The sequence below is a fragment of the Staurois parvus genome, unplaced genomic scaffold (genome assembly GCF_062004578.1).
Source record: "Staurois parvus isolate SC_StPar_1 unplaced genomic scaffold, SC_StPar_1.0 ptg000244l, whole genome shotgun sequence".
Taxonomy (NCBI): Eukaryota; Metazoa; Chordata; class Amphibia; order Anura; family Ranidae; genus Staurois; species Staurois parvus.
The window spans coordinates 1797080-1813940 of record NW_028318040.1 but is presented as its reverse complement, the minus strand read 5'-3'; the positions used below and the strand labels follow the sequence as shown (position 1 = coordinate 1813940).

Sequence of the window (16861 nt, the reverse complement as noted above, 5' to 3'; positions counted from 1 at the left end):
CTCATGTACCATTTCCAGCAGTACAATGCAAAACACATGAATCCTTTGGCAAGATTCGTTGGGTGGCATGTGGAATAAATGGCACCGCATTGCTTTAACACATACATTGGCACTTGTCAGTTGTGTGAATGGGCCAGCCGTCTTAGAACTGGCTGGGCAGAAATACTGGCAGATAAAATACTGGCAGACAAAACACCTGCTTATTTGTGTTTCATTAGTGTATGTAGCTATTTTCTTGGAGTTCAGTTTTAATTAGGGCTGGTTCACACCAGAACATGGTGCAGGAAAGGCTCGTTCGGTGTGCGTTTCCGGCACCATGTTCAAAACACACTGCCTTTGTGATCTGCTGCAGGTGCCAGTTCAATGTTAACAACACTCCAAATGTAAATTGCAACCGCAGTGCATGTGCAGGCACCAGATCTGATTTGGCGTAGCACGTTTTTCAAAAATAGTGCATGCGCTACTTTTTGAGCAGTCTGGTTCAATTTAAATGGAGGAAAGTCTGGCGCTCAGGGGTATATAAACTCCAATAAAGAAGAGGGAAAAATACTGCACTTAGCTTGGCACCTCCTGTTCCTTTTATTTCCTAGTCTGGTGCAATTTGCAGCCCTTTAAAATTAATGAGCTGCAAAATCGCACTGCAAGGGACTGTGCAGAAAAAGCACGAGAATGCGGACCTCGTTCCTGGTCAATTCTTTTGTGAGCCAGCACTAATGAACCTTCACCTGACTTCTGCAGTGCATGGCTAAGGCTGCATTTGCACAGGCAAATCCCAGTGTCAGGAATCTACTGATTCCTGCTGCCGAGTGTGATAGCTGCAGCCAGCGACAACCTGTCATTGCAGTTTACAGGCTCAGCGGCCACAGCTATCTGCTCACAGCTGTCAAGCCAAGCAGCAGGAATCAGTAAGTTCCTGCCACTAGGATTTGCACCATGGCTGAAGGCCCATGCAAATGCAGCCCAACATTTCCTAAGGCTTCCAAATGTACTTTCAGGTATTTATAAAACTCCAGTACTTCCAATACACACTTCTATTTATAGTCCATTTTTTCATCCATATTAAAATGACAATATGCTCAAGTATTATTTATCTAGTTTAACACCAAACAACCAGAGCAAAACACACATATATAAAGTTATGTCCTGGCATACTATGACCCCTAATGCCCTGTAAAAGTGTTATTATATGTTTATTAGCTTTTTTAAGTGTGTCTAAATTGATTATATAACAACATAGAGGGCTTTTTTTTTTTGAAGCTGGAACTTGGTGGAATTGAGTTCCCTTCACTGGACCTGTGCTTGTTGCTCACGATTGTCATTTGAGAAAACACAGAAGCCTGGCTACTGTCTACAAGTGACAGTGCTCCTCTCCTCGGACAGCCGGAGGCGCCATAGAACCCTCACTTCCCTCCTTTGCCCCTTGATCTTTCCCAGCACTCTGCAATGCTTGTGCTCTACCTCTAGTGCTGGCTACAGAAAGATGGCTCAGAGGTGAAGGAGGAGTATTTCTACTGGTGATGTTGAAACGTGTTACAAGGGAGCTCATTGCCCAGCCTTGAAGATACTGCCATGTGAGATGTAACCTAAAGTAGTTTGTTCCAGGATGTGTATGAGGAGGTAAGTTGGTGGCACTCCTTTCCTACACTCACTGTCATACACACCGTACTCCATTCCTGCACACCGTCATACACACCACACTCCTTTCCTGCACGCACCGGCATACACACCACACTCCTTTCCTGCATGCACCGTCATATACTCCGCACACCTTTCCTGCACACAGCGTCATACACACCACGCTCCTTTCCTGCACACAGCGTCATACACACCGCGCTCCTTTCCTGCACACAGCGTCATACACACCGCGCTCCTTTCCTGCACACAGCGTCATACACACCGTGCTCCTTTCCTGCACACAGCGTCATACACACCGCGCTCCTTTCCTGCAAACAGCGTCTTACACACCACGCTCCTTTCCTGCACACAGCGTCATACACATCGCACTTCTTTCCTGCAAACCGCGTCATACACACCGCGCTCCTTTCCTGCACACCCCGTCATACACACCGCACTGCTTTCTTGCACACACCGTCGTACACACCGCGCTCCTTTCCTGCACACACTGTCATACACACTGCACTGCTTTCTTGCACACACCGTCATACACACCGCACTCCTTTCCTGCACACCCCGTCATACACACTGCACTGCTTTCTTGCACACACCGTCATACACACCGCGCTCCTTTCCTGCACACACTGTCATACACACTGCACTGCTTTCTTGCACACACCGTCATACACACCGCACTCCTTTCCTGCACACACCGTCATACACACTGCACTGCTTTCTTGCACACACCGTCATACACACCGCACTCCTTTCCTGCACACACCGTCATACACACTGCACTGCTTTCTTGCACACACAGTCATAAACACCGCACTCCTTTCCTGCACACACCGTCATACACACTGCACTCTTTTCCTGCACACATTCTGTCATACACACCACACTCCTTTCCTGTACACACAGTCACACACACCGTAGTCCTTTTCTGCACTTGCTGTCATACACACCACACTCCTTCTTGCACACACTATTATACACACCACACTCTTTTTCCCGCACACACGGTCATACACACCGCACTCTTTTCCTGCACACACGGTCATTCACATCGCATTTTTTCCTGCACACACAGTCATACACACCATACTCCTTTCCTGCACCTACCGTCAAACATTCCATAATTAAATGAATGCCTGCCCTTCTACAGTGACTTGTTGCGTGATCAGCTAAAAAAAATTCCCTGGAATGATATTTGAAATGCTGGTAACTATGCATTCTGTATGTAGAGCACTTCTGAACTCTGTACATAACACACTCCTGGAATTTAGCAATGCATCTTTAAGATACACTGTTCGTGCAATTGGCCGCGCCCACCATTTGATTAACCACTTGCGGTGGCATTCCAGGGGCGGGTTGCCGTTCATAAACAGCACCCACCATTTCTAGCTGTGCGCGCTCCCTGGGAGTGCGCAGCACCGCGATCCGGTGCCCGCTGTGTCCTCCACACCGATCATCGGACGGGACCTCTGTACGAGGTCCCGATCATGTGATCACTGATTGGCCAATCAGTGATCACATGCAAAGTAGTAAGCAAGATGTCACTTCTGACATCATTGCTTACTACGTGTGAAATCTGTGAATGGTCACATGGTACAAGGCTATTCACAACAGCCTTGTACCATGTGACAAGCTGTGACCAACCACAGCTCACTCAGTATTTCTCAATGGCTGCAAGAATGCAGACAGAGAGAAAGAGAAATGATTGCTTTTACATCCTATATGGGTGTAAAAGCAATCACTGTAGTAAAAAAAAAAAATTAAAATCTTTATCACCCCCCCACAAGTAGTACAATATTAGTAAAAAAAAAAAAAAAAGTAGTAAAAAATTCATATGGGTACAGTATTGCATGACCACGCAATTGTCATTCAAAGTGTGATAGCGCTGAAAGCTGAAAATTGCCCTGGACAGGAAAGGGGTAAAAGTGTCCGGACAGGAAGTGGTTAAGCACACGTTCGCCCTGTGAAGGGGGTGTGGTTGAGTTTCTGCACCTATTCTCTGAGAAAAAAAGCCCTAAAAACACATATTAGAAAACTGTGGGGTTGATTTACTAAAATTGGAGAGTTCAAAATCTGGTGCATCTCTGCGTAGAAACCAAGTTTCATTGAACAAGCTGAAGTTAGAAGCTGGTTGGCTAGCATGCACGGCTGAACCAGATTATGCTCTCTACAGTTTTAGTAAATCAACCCCCATTAGGCCCCTTTCACAAGACTGTTCTGATCAGGTCCTGTGAGTTTCTCAGGCTGACCTGATCAGACGGTCTATTCATCTCAGTGGATGTAAATGGACTCTGCTGGTATGACCACCCTGTGTGAAGCATAACCAAGTGCTATGAATCTACTGAACCTTACATCACTCTTTGTCCACAAATAATGGATATGTTGCATATTGGAATCTAATGATGGTAACTACTAAACAAAACAACCTTCTACTGACCTTTTGTACACCTTGTTGAAGATCATAACAATAGTATATTTAACAACCTGTGATTTCTTCTCGTACTCATGGTCTACACCTTGTCTTGTATATTCTTTTTCAAATAAATAAATATTATATTAAAATGAAATTAAACATAGTGCTAAAATGTTTCCTCCAATGCTGATCATCTGGGCCTTTCTGTAAAGCTAACAGACTCTAGACAGGTGAGCTCTGCATTCATACTGCTGCTGCTAAACATGTGCAGTTAAAATGTACTAATTAGGCCCCTTTCACATGGGCTGGATCCGGTTTTGCTCAGCAGGGGATTCGTCCGCTGATTCCCTGCTCAGCTGACAGGAACTGCCAGATGACAGGTCTGTGCCTACTCCACTTTTGCAGGTCTGTGTCTGCTCTGTTTTCCGGCTGCCCATAGAGGAGAATGGAGGATCTGGTTGGGTCTGTTTGAAAAATGGACAGTCGAACCTGACCAGGCCACCCGTGTGAAAGGGGCCTTGTTTTTTTTATTTGCATAAAATTAATATGTTGAAATGATAAGAAACGTACAAGGAAAAATATTTGCACACACCTTTCTTGTTCATTGCTTTTGTGTTGGTGTAAAACATATACCTATTACTCCCAAAGTACAAAAAAGTGGTAGGAGGCAACATCAAAAGTTGGCATATCAGGTTCTGCAGACTTCATGTCTGTTATATTAGTGTATGTTCACTAGTTTATATTTTCATCATTGTGGCTGCTTATCTCCCAGTATGACTTTATGAACTGCAGAGTGTTTATTCAAGCTGGACTGTTTTTCAGTTATCTACCAAAGATATATTACAGAAAGATGTGAAAGTATTTGCTAGTGTTAAAGCTGGACTTTAGCCAGGTATTAAACATTTTTTAAAATGCAACATTGACCCTATGTAGTAAAGGAAAAAAAAAAAATTCACTTAGTTTAGTGAATGTGGTAAAAGAGTAATGTGCAAAGAAAATCTTTTAAAAAAATTGATTTTTGCTCGCACATGTTTGGATGATGTTTGCAAAGAGAAAATTCAATTAAGCTGGCCAGAGATGGATCGAAATTTGGCTTCTTCAGCAGGGACCTGCTGAATTTTGATCTATATGTGGCTGCTTCTGCTTGATAAGTCAACCTAATGATCAATTTCTGTCAAATTGGCTTGTTGGAAAAATGTTTCTATTGGTGGCTGCAGCCGCTGATCAGTGTGCACTTACAGTGGAGAGTCCCGCTGTCAGCAGACAATGTCTCTGCTGGTAGGATTCCTCCATCCACCTCAATTGTATGAATAGACAAAACTGTCCATTTTTTTAACAAAAAAAAAAAATCTATCTGTGGCCAGCTTTAGTTTAACCACTAGCCTACAGGGCACTTATACCCCCTTCCTGCCCAGGCCAATTTCCAGCTCTCCGCGCTGTCACACTTTGAATGACAACTGCGCGGTCATGCAACACTGTACCCATATGAAATTTTTATCATTTTTTTGAGACAGAGCTTTCTTTTGGTGGTATTTTAATCACCTCTGGGATTTTTATTTTTTCTTAAACCAAAAACCACTGAAAATTTAGAAAAAAAGTTTTTTCTTAGTTTTTGTTATACAATTTTGTAAATAAGTGATTTTTCTCCTTCACTGATATGCGCAAATGAGGCTGCAGTGATAGGCACTGATAGGCTGCACTGATGGACACTGATAGGTGGCACTGATGGGCACTGATGAGGAGGCACTGGTAGGTTGCACTAATGGGCATTGACAGTCATCACTGTTGTGCACTGAAAGGCAGCACTGACACATGACACTGATAGGCGGCACTGACTGGCATTGATAGGTGGCACTGATGGGTGACATTGAAAGGCAGCTCAGATGGGCACTGATATGTGGCATTGATATGCACTGATATGTGGCATTGATGTGCACTGATATGTGGCACTGATGGGCACTGGCACGTGGCACTTCTGGGGCCACACTGATCATCAGGGCACACTGATCATCAGTGCCCTGATGATCAGTGTACATGTCCCCTCCACGGAAAGCCGATTACCGGCTCTCCTCTCCTCTCGAGCTTTCAGCGTGACAGCTCGAGAGGAGAGAAATGCCGATAACTGACATTTCCGTGTTTACATGTGATCAGCTGTGATTGGACACAGCTGATCACATGACCAAGCCGACATCTTTGGCTCTTTCCGTGATCTGCTGTGTCCGAGGGACACAGCGCACCGGCGATCGCCGCGCTGTGCGCTCCCTGAGCCGCGCATGCGCAGTGAGAATGGTAGGACATCATGTGACGTCCTATCAGAACGAGAGATCCACCTTGCGCCCGTCGTACTATAGGTCGGGCGGAAGGTGGTTAATGAATGAGGTGAAATAGTGTTGACTTCAATCATCCAATCATATGCATGCAAATAATGTGTTTATTTATTTTTATTTTATTTTCATGCATATGATTAGGTGTTCTTCGCAAAGGCAATTTTCACTTTGTTTTACCTTAAATGAAAATTCACTGTGAAATCTAGCATTCTCTACTGCATAAACAACCCAGTAATGCTGTTGTGTATGTTTTTATAAAACATTCATTGTATTTTTTAAACAAAAATGCCTCTTGTAATGTCCTGTACAGAAACACTCGGTTTGGCAATAAGCCTGCAGATAGGAAGATAGAGCAGAGTGAGTAGAGACTTAATCTCATCAGTCTGCTGCTGCTTTTTTACTTCCCAGTCAGCAGGCTGGAGAGATGACACCACTGTATTTCTTTACTGTAAAATGTGCTGGATTTTATAACAAATAATTAGATGTGAACTGACATTTAGATTAATATTGGGGATTGGAATCCTGTTGTTTTAATCCAGTTCTGTATTCACTGAAATCCATAAAAATATATTTAAAATGCAACCACTTTAGTTATCTGAAATGTGTTTTAACCTTCTATTCGCTCCTGCATGCTACAACCTAGTCTGAAAGAGGGAGTGGCCAGCACTGTGAGCCAATCAGGTTCTATTGCATTGAATAGCATTGTCAGTGTGACTCTGGGAACACAGGGCAAGGGGAGACCAGTGATGAGCATCAGTCTGCTTTTTTTTCCTTTAGCAGGTGGTCTCAGGTAGGCTACAAATGAGGAGAAGCTTCAGGACCCTCTTTTTTTTTTTTTCTACAGTCACCTATCACAAGTTTGATGCAAATTTGGGAGGGGGATGCTGAACTGTTCAATGCTGTAACAACAGGTTGAGATAAGTGGGTGACATTTTGATTTTTTTTCTGAAACTCTGATGGATGGTTTTTAATACATAAAATGGGGGCAGCACAGTGGCTAAATGGTTAGCACTTCCACCTCGCAGTACAAGGGTTGTTAGTTCAAATCCCAACCACGGCACCACCTACCTGGAGTTTTCATGTACTCCTTGTGTGGGTTTCCTTCGGTACTCCAATTTCCTCTCACACTCCAAAGACATGCATGCTGGTAGGTTAATTGGCTCCTGTCTAATTTGGTCCTTTGTATCTGTATGTATGTGAGTTAGGGACCTTAGACTGTACACTCTTTGAGGGTTAGGGACTGATGTGAATGTACAATATATGTATGTAAAGCGCTGAGTAAAATTGACAGCTCTATATAAGTACCTGTAATAAATAAATAAACAATAAATGGGACACTGCATTTTAAAACAGAAGCCTTTAAAACAGTTCATTTTTATGTTTAATCACAGCTTTGTTGTGTCGTATTTGCATCTAAATATATAGGAATTAAATATATCAGGAATTAAAAAATTAAGAAGAAATTAAAACTTAATTATACAAACTAGTGCTGTTTGCACTTTTTCCACTCAAATATAAGCCTTCAGGGTGCACTTCTAAATGCCATTAGCTCTCCAGCATGCATGTGCTATTCTGGAAGAGTACACTCTGTATAGCATATGTGCCAGTAAAGTAGCAGAATACTCTTCTGCAATATCAGGAGACTTGAAATTGAGTTCTTTTAACAGAAAAAAAAATGTTTACTTTGAGCTATATTTAACAAACATTTTTGAGACACTTTCAGAAGGATTTTCATTAATCAATTTCCTAAGTGATTTTTGATTCTTTTATAGAGCAATTAATGTATTTGACACAAACAATTTTGGCATAAGCCATAATGGAGCGGCACAATGGCTTAGCGGTTAGCACTTCCGCTTGGCAGTACTAGGGTCGTCAGTTTGAATCCCAACCATGGCACCACCTGCCTGGAGTTTGCATATTTTCCCTGTGCCTGCGTGGGTTTCCTCCGGGTGCTCCAGTTTCCTCCCACACACCAAAGATATGCAGGTAGGTTAATTGGATCCTGTCTAAATTGACCCTAGTATGTGTATGTATGAATGTGAGTTAGGGACCTTAGATTGTACACTCCTTGAGGGTTAGGGACTGATATGAATGTACAATATATATATGTAAAAGCGCTGCGTAAATTGACGGCGCTATATAAGTACCTGGAAATAATAAATACATTGGTATGACAAAGTCATGCATGGCAGAATTGCTCTTGTACCAGAAGAGAGTGTGGATCACCAGCACATCATGCGCTCCTTTTTAAAAAAAAATTTTAGTCACATACAGTAAATACAGGAGGAACATTTCAGTGCTATTAAAGTGTTTCTAAACCCAGGACCCTGCATTCACTATATCTGGTCTCCCACAGTACACAGAACATGGAAGTGCAATTATTTTAGTAAATATAAACTGCTAAATACCTTTTCTCATCAGCAGTTAGAGCAATCTTGTAATTTCTATCAGTGTTCAGTAGAGCACTGGTTAAAGCTTGTAGGAGGAGTTTTCTTTTTGCTCTAGGAGGATGCAAACCCCCTGACCTCTGTCTGGACAGTGCTAATTGGCCCTGTGCTGATCACATGCACTCTCCCAAGAAACAAGAAAAAAAAACCCACCTCTCTAGCAATACACACTAAACTGAGCATGGGCATGTGGCTACGGGTTGAGCATGTCTTAGGAGATGAGACATGGACATTTGAACAAGAGGAGGGGCAGAGAAGAAAGGATCAAATGGCCTTTTTACACAATGCAGAGGATCCTTAGGTTCCACAGTGAGTATAACAAGCATGCTATACTGCATATACAGACTGATTTTACTGTTGTGGGTTTACTAACACTTTAATTTAACTTCTTCATCAGAAAGTAGTAGTGATGGCAGCCTTACTGTTACCTGATGAAGAGGCTGAATTAAGAGCTCTGAAATGTTGCTGCTGTAATTATGTGACTAATAAGCTTAAAGGAGTTAAAGAGGTGCATGATGTTCTGGTGATCTACACTGTCTCTCAAATCCATGACCTTGCAATGGTGCCATTCTTCGCAGTTCACTGTAGTGCTGAAAAATTGAAGATCTTCTACCAGGTGGAATGCATAAAGGTCTTCTATTTATGTTGATCTGTGCTGGTTTGATTTCGGTAGAGAGAAATCTGATTTGCGTAAATTTACCCTTTTTCTAAAATGACCACATTTAAGAATAATATCTTCTTACATTAAATAAGCCAAGTGATGAAGCACCTACCAAGGTAGACATCTCCCCATTTGTCTTTCTTAACACGGTATCTGCCGAACTGTGACCACTTTTAGGTAGAGTGCCGAAAGGATAATTAAACAATGAATCTGGCCACTGCATTTCCTTTAAAATGTGAAATCTGTCTCAAAGTACTACGCTGTAATAGGCCATTTTACATAATGCAGCAATTATCTCCATGATATTCAACGTAGACATTGCTTCTGCTTAATTTTGCCTGATAGATTCTGTAGGAAAGCACATAATGGTAGCTGCATAGTCTTTCAAATAAGGGACAATAAAAATACCCATGCCCTAGTTTTTACTATGGGGATATTTAGGGGATATCTTGTGTTTTGTCACTGAAAACATGATAAAGAACTTAGAACTTATTTCAAGTTTTACCATCTAGTCAGTGTGGATTCAACAATGTTTTATGTCTGGCTTCCAATACAGCTTCTTTTTTGAAGAAATTATAAGGTACACAAACTCGGAATAATTTGTGATACAGCAGCAAACTTTTAGGATCCACTTGTTTAAACATGAATAATAAAGGAATTCCTGGCAAAAGGGGAATATAGGTACAAATGCTCTCTTATTTAAAATAATAATCAAAACTAAAATTGAGATCATCCAATAGAAAATAAAATTGTACAATTACTTTTTAACACTTATCAATGGGATGAACATATTCCTGTTAAATTTTTTCCCAGCATATTGCAAATTTATGCATATGTCCTTTATCACATGTGTTGCGGTGTGCTGAGAAGCAGGAGCAATTTCTTGGTCCAGGTATGTACATTGAGGTGCGATTGGAAATGAATGTCAAAGCAACATCTGCTGCACATTGTACCAATATCATGCATGCAGTAGTGTGAACATGGTTATTACTATCACTCCAGTTTTAGCAGTTTTGAATTTATTTGTGGTATGCGTTCCAGGCACTTTGGAGAGCAATTTGTGCTTAAAAATTAAACATTGAGAATATTAACAAATAACACCTAAATAATCCAAGAAGATAAAAAAACATTTGTATTAGTATATCCTCAACAATTTGCAAGTGGTTCTACATTAATGGGCTTTGGTTATTATTGGAAAGCTCTATATGAAGAAACAGAATGCAATGCTAGGCAAGCTCAAGTCTTGATTTTAAGATCACATTTATCTTTATATTGTTTTAACTAACTATGTAAATTATATCTTTTGTCAATTATTAACACTAAATTTATTGTATATATCTTCTTTCTGTAGCTGTTTGTCAGCCACCATGTAAACATGGAGACTGTGTAGGTCCCAATAAATGCAAATGTCACCCTGGTTACACCGGAAAGACCTGCAATCAAGGTAAAGTATGCATGTTGATTTTCTCTTTGCATTGTGATTTTCCCAAGATATGATTGTTCCTTTTTACTTTTTGATGTATTCGTATTTGATGCAGTAACTGATTTTGATTTATTCTTTTTGATTTTTGATTTTATTTTATTTTAATTTATTATATTATGCAGTAACTGATTTTAAGCCAACATTCTGAAATCAAAGCAATAAACAAAACCTTTATAAATATATAAAATTGGAAATATGATACTTGAAGAAAAAGTATAATTCTTATCTAATCAGATAAAACGAGCGCTGGATAAACATATAAAAAGGAGCAGCTAGCATGAAAAGGTAAAAACCTCAAACATGCAAAAAACTGATCACCTGCCCAGGTCTATAACTGGCTTTTTAAACAGGTAAACCTCAAACAATCTCATCAATGATAAGATAAAACTCATGCAGCGCTAAATGTATGTTAAAACACATAAAATTGTAAATTATAAATTATATGATACCAATATAAGGAAATTTAAAAATATGAAAGTGACCAAGTTCAATGACCTTATCTATTTTAGTGACATAAATAGATGACAAGATATAATATCTGCAAATTTTAAGGTGCCAGAAATCAATACACGCACTATAGCGTATGGTGAAGTGCAAATGTACGCACTATAAACATATGGTGAAGTATAGATGTGATAAGAACGTCCCCAATTGGCGTTTCCAGTTGTATATGTGATTAGTCTCTGATTTGTGTAGATCCATGATGGTGAAAGATAAAATAAATGGCCATAGATTGCACTCACCAGAGAGCGCAAATGAATGCGCATTTGAGTATTAAGGACCAACTCCTGGTCATCAGCATCAGGTTACTTAAAACATCAGGTCATCTTGTGGGCATCAGGGGGGCAGACAGCACACCATCAGGTAGTATTCGGCACCGAGGATGGATTAGCCACCAGGGGAATCACACTAGTAACTTCAGTCAGGTCACAATGGGTATCCTTGTGGAAAAGACTCACCAGAAGTGAGCCAAAACAAAAAGACTTCCCATAGTGTAGTAACTTTTAATTTATTCAGGGTTAAAATGAAAAGATGAAATAAACTCACAATGAATAAATGATGTCCAAATAGTAACAATCTGGTAGTTTGGTGTCCATAAGAAAGTGTACCAAGCATACTGTGTCAATGAGGCAGGCTTCCTACAGGAATACCCATTGTGACCTGACTGAAGTTACTAGTGTGATTCTCCTGGTGGCTAATCCATCCTTGGTGCCGAATACTACCTGATGGTGTGCTGTCTGCCCCCCTGATGCCCACCAGATGACCTGATGTTTTAAGTAACCTGATGCTGAGGACCAGGAGATGGTCCTTAATAATCACAAATACACCTGGAAATGCCAATTGGGGATGTTCTTATCACATCTATACTTCACCATATGTTTATAGTGCGTACATTTGCACTTCACCATACGCAATAGTGCGTGTATTGATTTCTGGCACCTTAAACTTTTGCAGATATTATATCTTGTCATCTATTTATGTCACTATATTAGATAAGGTCATTGAACTTGGTCACTTTCATATTTTTCAATTTCATTATATTGGTATCATATAATTTATAATTTACGATTTTGTGTTTTACCGTACTTTTTAGTGCTATATTTCTTATCTGGAATGGTGATAGTACATATTCACAACTGTTTAAAGTCCAATAGATGGGACGGACAGCTTTTCTGACCATAAATATGTGTACCCATAGTTAGTGACACAACCCAAATAATTTCTGCACAATCATTCGACAGTTTTACAGTGCATGGAAAGAGAATGCTTTTATCAGGTCAGTGCTGGTAATAAAAGATGTTATTAGGGTAGGCTGGAAAGATTTGGAAATTACATGTTCTTGACCGATTATACGTATATAAGCCAGGATTGCATTTTTAGCTTAAAGACAGCCTTTTGTTACTAGGGTTGCATGGAACCCTGGAGTTCCCCGGAGGTTGCTAGGTGTTCCTTGATGAAAGAGCAGAGGCAGATTGGTCTCCTGCCTACACAGACCACCAGTGTAAGGGGTTACTTCTACCCTGACCCCCAGTGTAGGGGTCACTTACTTCTATCCTGACAACATAAGGAGTTACCGTCTGTGTTTCTTTTCTGTCCATTATCATTATTTGAACTGAGATTTTATTTAAAACTCTCTACAGCTTACTGAGCTTGCTAATGTACTGTAAGCTGCGGACATAAGAATTTTAGTTGGGTTAACCTATTAAGAGTGAAATGAAAAAAGTCACCTGATGGTCTGAATATTTGTGATGGAACAGTTTCAAGCACTGGTATATAATGGCTACCATACTTACAGAAACAAAATGAAATGAATTAGAGTGTTGTATAAATGTTCCTTTATCCTGAATTCTGAACAATTAACATGCTTCATTACTAAGTTAAGCCACGTACACTGATCTGTTTTTCAGAGTACTGTTGCCTTGTGACCACACAAATGATCTAGTTATTTCCTGGTTACCATTTAGCCTAATTTAAAGTCCAAAAGAATCAGAATAAACTTAAGTTGATCTTGAATGATCAAAGATCATACTCAGATGGTGAGTAAAACTGGCCAAGAATCTTTCCTTTAGATTATGAGATTAATCTCAGCGTGCACAGGTATTATATAATAGTGGTATTTTTCATGTAGACATATCTTCTCAGCCTAAAAACAATATACACACACTGGCCCCTGTACACACATCTAGAACCATTTGGCACATTAGCCTTTTGATAATCACCACTAAAAACCAGGAAGTGTATGTTCATTAAGGAGTGAGTGCAAACACCAATATATGCTGTGACATTCACAAGGTGCTCATTTGATACGACAAGGCTTATCATAGTCCAAGAAAACATCCCTCTCACCATTGTACCACTGAATTGTATTCATGCCTTCTGGCTTAAGTAGCAAATATGATTCACTGTTTGAATATTTGCATAAACTTGATTAAAGTGGTTTTAAATCCTTACATATACCCAGCAAAGTGATTGGCCTCAGGTTATAGACAGATGAAACAAATTCTCCTACATACGTTGTACAGTACCTTTCTATATGCAGTCTCCTCTTCTCTACATCTGGTCAAAGAGCTGAATTTACAAGCTTGTCTGAGAGTTCAGAAAAAAACGGGTGGAGAGCTGAAACTACCCTCTTCAGAGCTCAGTGAGGAGAGGTCTGAGAGCTGATTGGAGGGAAGAGACACACCCCTCTTCACACAGCACATAGGTGCAGAGCTGAAGATGTCAATCTGCTGGAGATCACTCCCCTGTCACCTTTGTATCTCTTGGTGGCAGGAAAACTTGTTAGAAGTGATTCATGCTGATAGCAGAGAAACGAAGCAACAGACAGGTCACTTAGTGCTATGAATTGAGACAAATACAATCTAAAGAAGGATATGCTTTGTTCATATTTCATGTCTGAGGTTTACAACCACTTTAAGGGGCCACTGAGTGTGAGTGTAGCAGCTAAGAGCATTCATATATGTGTTGCTGGAAAACAATGTACTGCAGAGATTAATTTTCAACCTATAATGAATAAATTCTTTGTACATCTGCTGCATTGTATAACCAGGAATACTCCAATATGTACTCATTCAGCTTTCTGTGCCACATGCCTACTTATAAGAAAATTAATCATCTATAAGATAAAACTGATTTATTGTCCAGGGAGTAGACCAGAGGTGGTGAGTAGACATGGGAAGCCGGAAACCAAAAAATAAGGTCACCTGCTTGGCTGTGCTTGTATGAGGGGCAACTAAAAAGTTCTTGGCCTACCTATGAAGCATTTGTCTCACCCAATATTATTTTTGCTACTCATAGTACATATCTTTGCAAGGTTCCATACCAAATTTTTCACATATAGTTTTTTCTTTGTTTCAGTTATTGAAGACTGAAGCACAGAAGGTCATCATTGTCTGAAAGATGGAGAAAGTGAGCAAACGTGCTGTTATCCAATACCTGCTGTTATCCAATACCTGCTGTCTGTCGCGTTTGTTTTCAACAGTCAACATTCTTGGGACCCACCGACTTGACACCTTGTGCATGTTCAGCACTACTGTTAAAATGAGTCCAACGCGTTCCTGGGATATGCCCACTTTCTCTGCGATGAAACATTCTGTCACATGCCTTTCTGCCAATACGAGATCCTGGATTGCTGTGATGTTTTCCTCCATACAGGCAGTTGCTGGCCTTCCACTGCGAGGGGCATCTTGGACAGAGGGGTTCCCCCTCTTGAATTCTGCCACCCACTTTTTAATGGTGGAATAGGAAGGGAATCCTCCCCTAATGTTTCCATCATGTCCTTGTGGATGTCCTGTCCACTCCTTCCCTTTTTCAGCAGGTATTGGATAACAGCTCGTTTGCTCACTTTATACATCTTTCAGACAATGATGACCTTCTGCGCTTCAGTCTTCAATAACTGAAATAAAGAAAAAGCTATTTGTGAGAAATTTGGTATAGAACCTTGCAAAGAAATGTACTATGAGTAGCAAAAGTAAAATTGGGCTAAGACCAATACTTCATGGGTAGGCTGAGAACCTTTCAGTCGCCCCTCATAAATCATAAGATAGGCTGAACAAAATTACAAATCATTTGCCAAATGAAACAGTTACCAACAATGAGTAAAATAATTAAGCATACTAAATGGCATGCTTGTTTAATACCAGTAGTAATATGCTATTTATGTAGCATGGAGGAACCAGTCAGAAAATTATGCTGTTGTTTCTATATCAGCCTTCTCCGTTGGTAGCCATCCAGTTTGTAATACATTTCTTGTATTTTGCAAATGTTTTCAATGATCTTTTGTTGATGAGTTGATAAATTGAAAATTATGCTCTTGGCAAGATAGGAAGTAAATTCTCAAATATAAGAGAACAGATGTTGTGTTTGGTACATTTTCTGTGTGTGGTGTTTTTTGTTTTATGTTTTTTTTCTAAAGCAATATTACAATCCAAGACGTATAGTTTCTGTGCTGTTGTTTTATTTCAGTATACCACTTACATTCTTCCAGAGCAGCTGTGATGTAAAGGGACTGTTGCCCTTTATTTGGATTGTAATTCATATGCTAGTTGTTTTTTTTTTTTTTTTGCTGGGATACCTACTGGCATTATATTCACATCAAGTGAATTCACATTCAAGTGCTACATTTGTAGAAGCCTTTTTTTTTTTCCATAAACCAGTAAACAACTTGGTTTATGTCCACCCAGGGCATATCGCCAAGATAAAACTGCATCCCCATTTCATTCCCATACTCAACATTTAATTGATGAAACACAGCATCAGTGATATCTTCCTCTTATTAAGTACAGTGAGTGGACAAGACTCTATATTTAGCAGCTGTTTCCCAGATTATAGAACAAGAAGCAAAAAGCGTGACCAGTATATCTTTTATCCTTTGGTTAAAATGAGGTTTGATTATGGATTTACTGTTCCGCATATATGAATATTGTTATTAAGAGTTAGGTTGTAGTTAAAAGATTTGCATTTTGTATGTAATGCAAAGCTTTTTTTTTTTTTTTGCTTTCCGTGTCCCCAGGGGAGATTTCCCTTCATTCATCCAATCCTCAACAGGATATGAGAGGAAATCTCTCTAAAGCAACCCTAGACACATTTTGCAAAGATTTAGGAGCCAGCAAATACAACCAGTTGCCATGGCAATTGATATTTCCCAAACTTCTTTTACTGACATATTTATACAAATTTACAAACACAAAGCAAAGTGTGGATGTGTGTAAAAATAAATATATATATATATATATATATATATATATATACAGTGGGGATCGAAAGTTTGGGCACCCCAGCTAAAAATTTGTATTAATGTGCATAAAGAAGCCAAGGAAAGATGGAAAAATCTCCAAAAGGCATCAAATTACAGATTAGACATTCTTAGAATATGTCAACAAAAGTTAGATTTTATTTCCA

The 16861-nt window shown here is 39.9% G+C and overlaps 1 protein-coding gene across 7 annotated transcripts in view; it reads left to right on the top strand.

The window, feature by feature from the left end:
- The window catches only part of NPNT (nephronectin), a 151189-nt gene that overhangs the window by 80530 nt on the left and 53798 nt on the right, over positions 1-16861 (top strand). For 6 of the 7 annotated variants that reach the window (XM_089680505.1, XM_089680506.1, XM_089680509.1 and 3 more), the window contains one exon: positions 10829-10921. The exons of the other annotated variant lie outside the window; for it this stretch is intronic. In XM_089680505.1, the coding sequence (XP_089536631.1) occupies positions 10829-10921 (93 nt within the window). The remainder of the gene's footprint in view (positions 1-10828; positions 10922-16861) is intronic. 7 annotated transcript variants of the gene reach the window in all.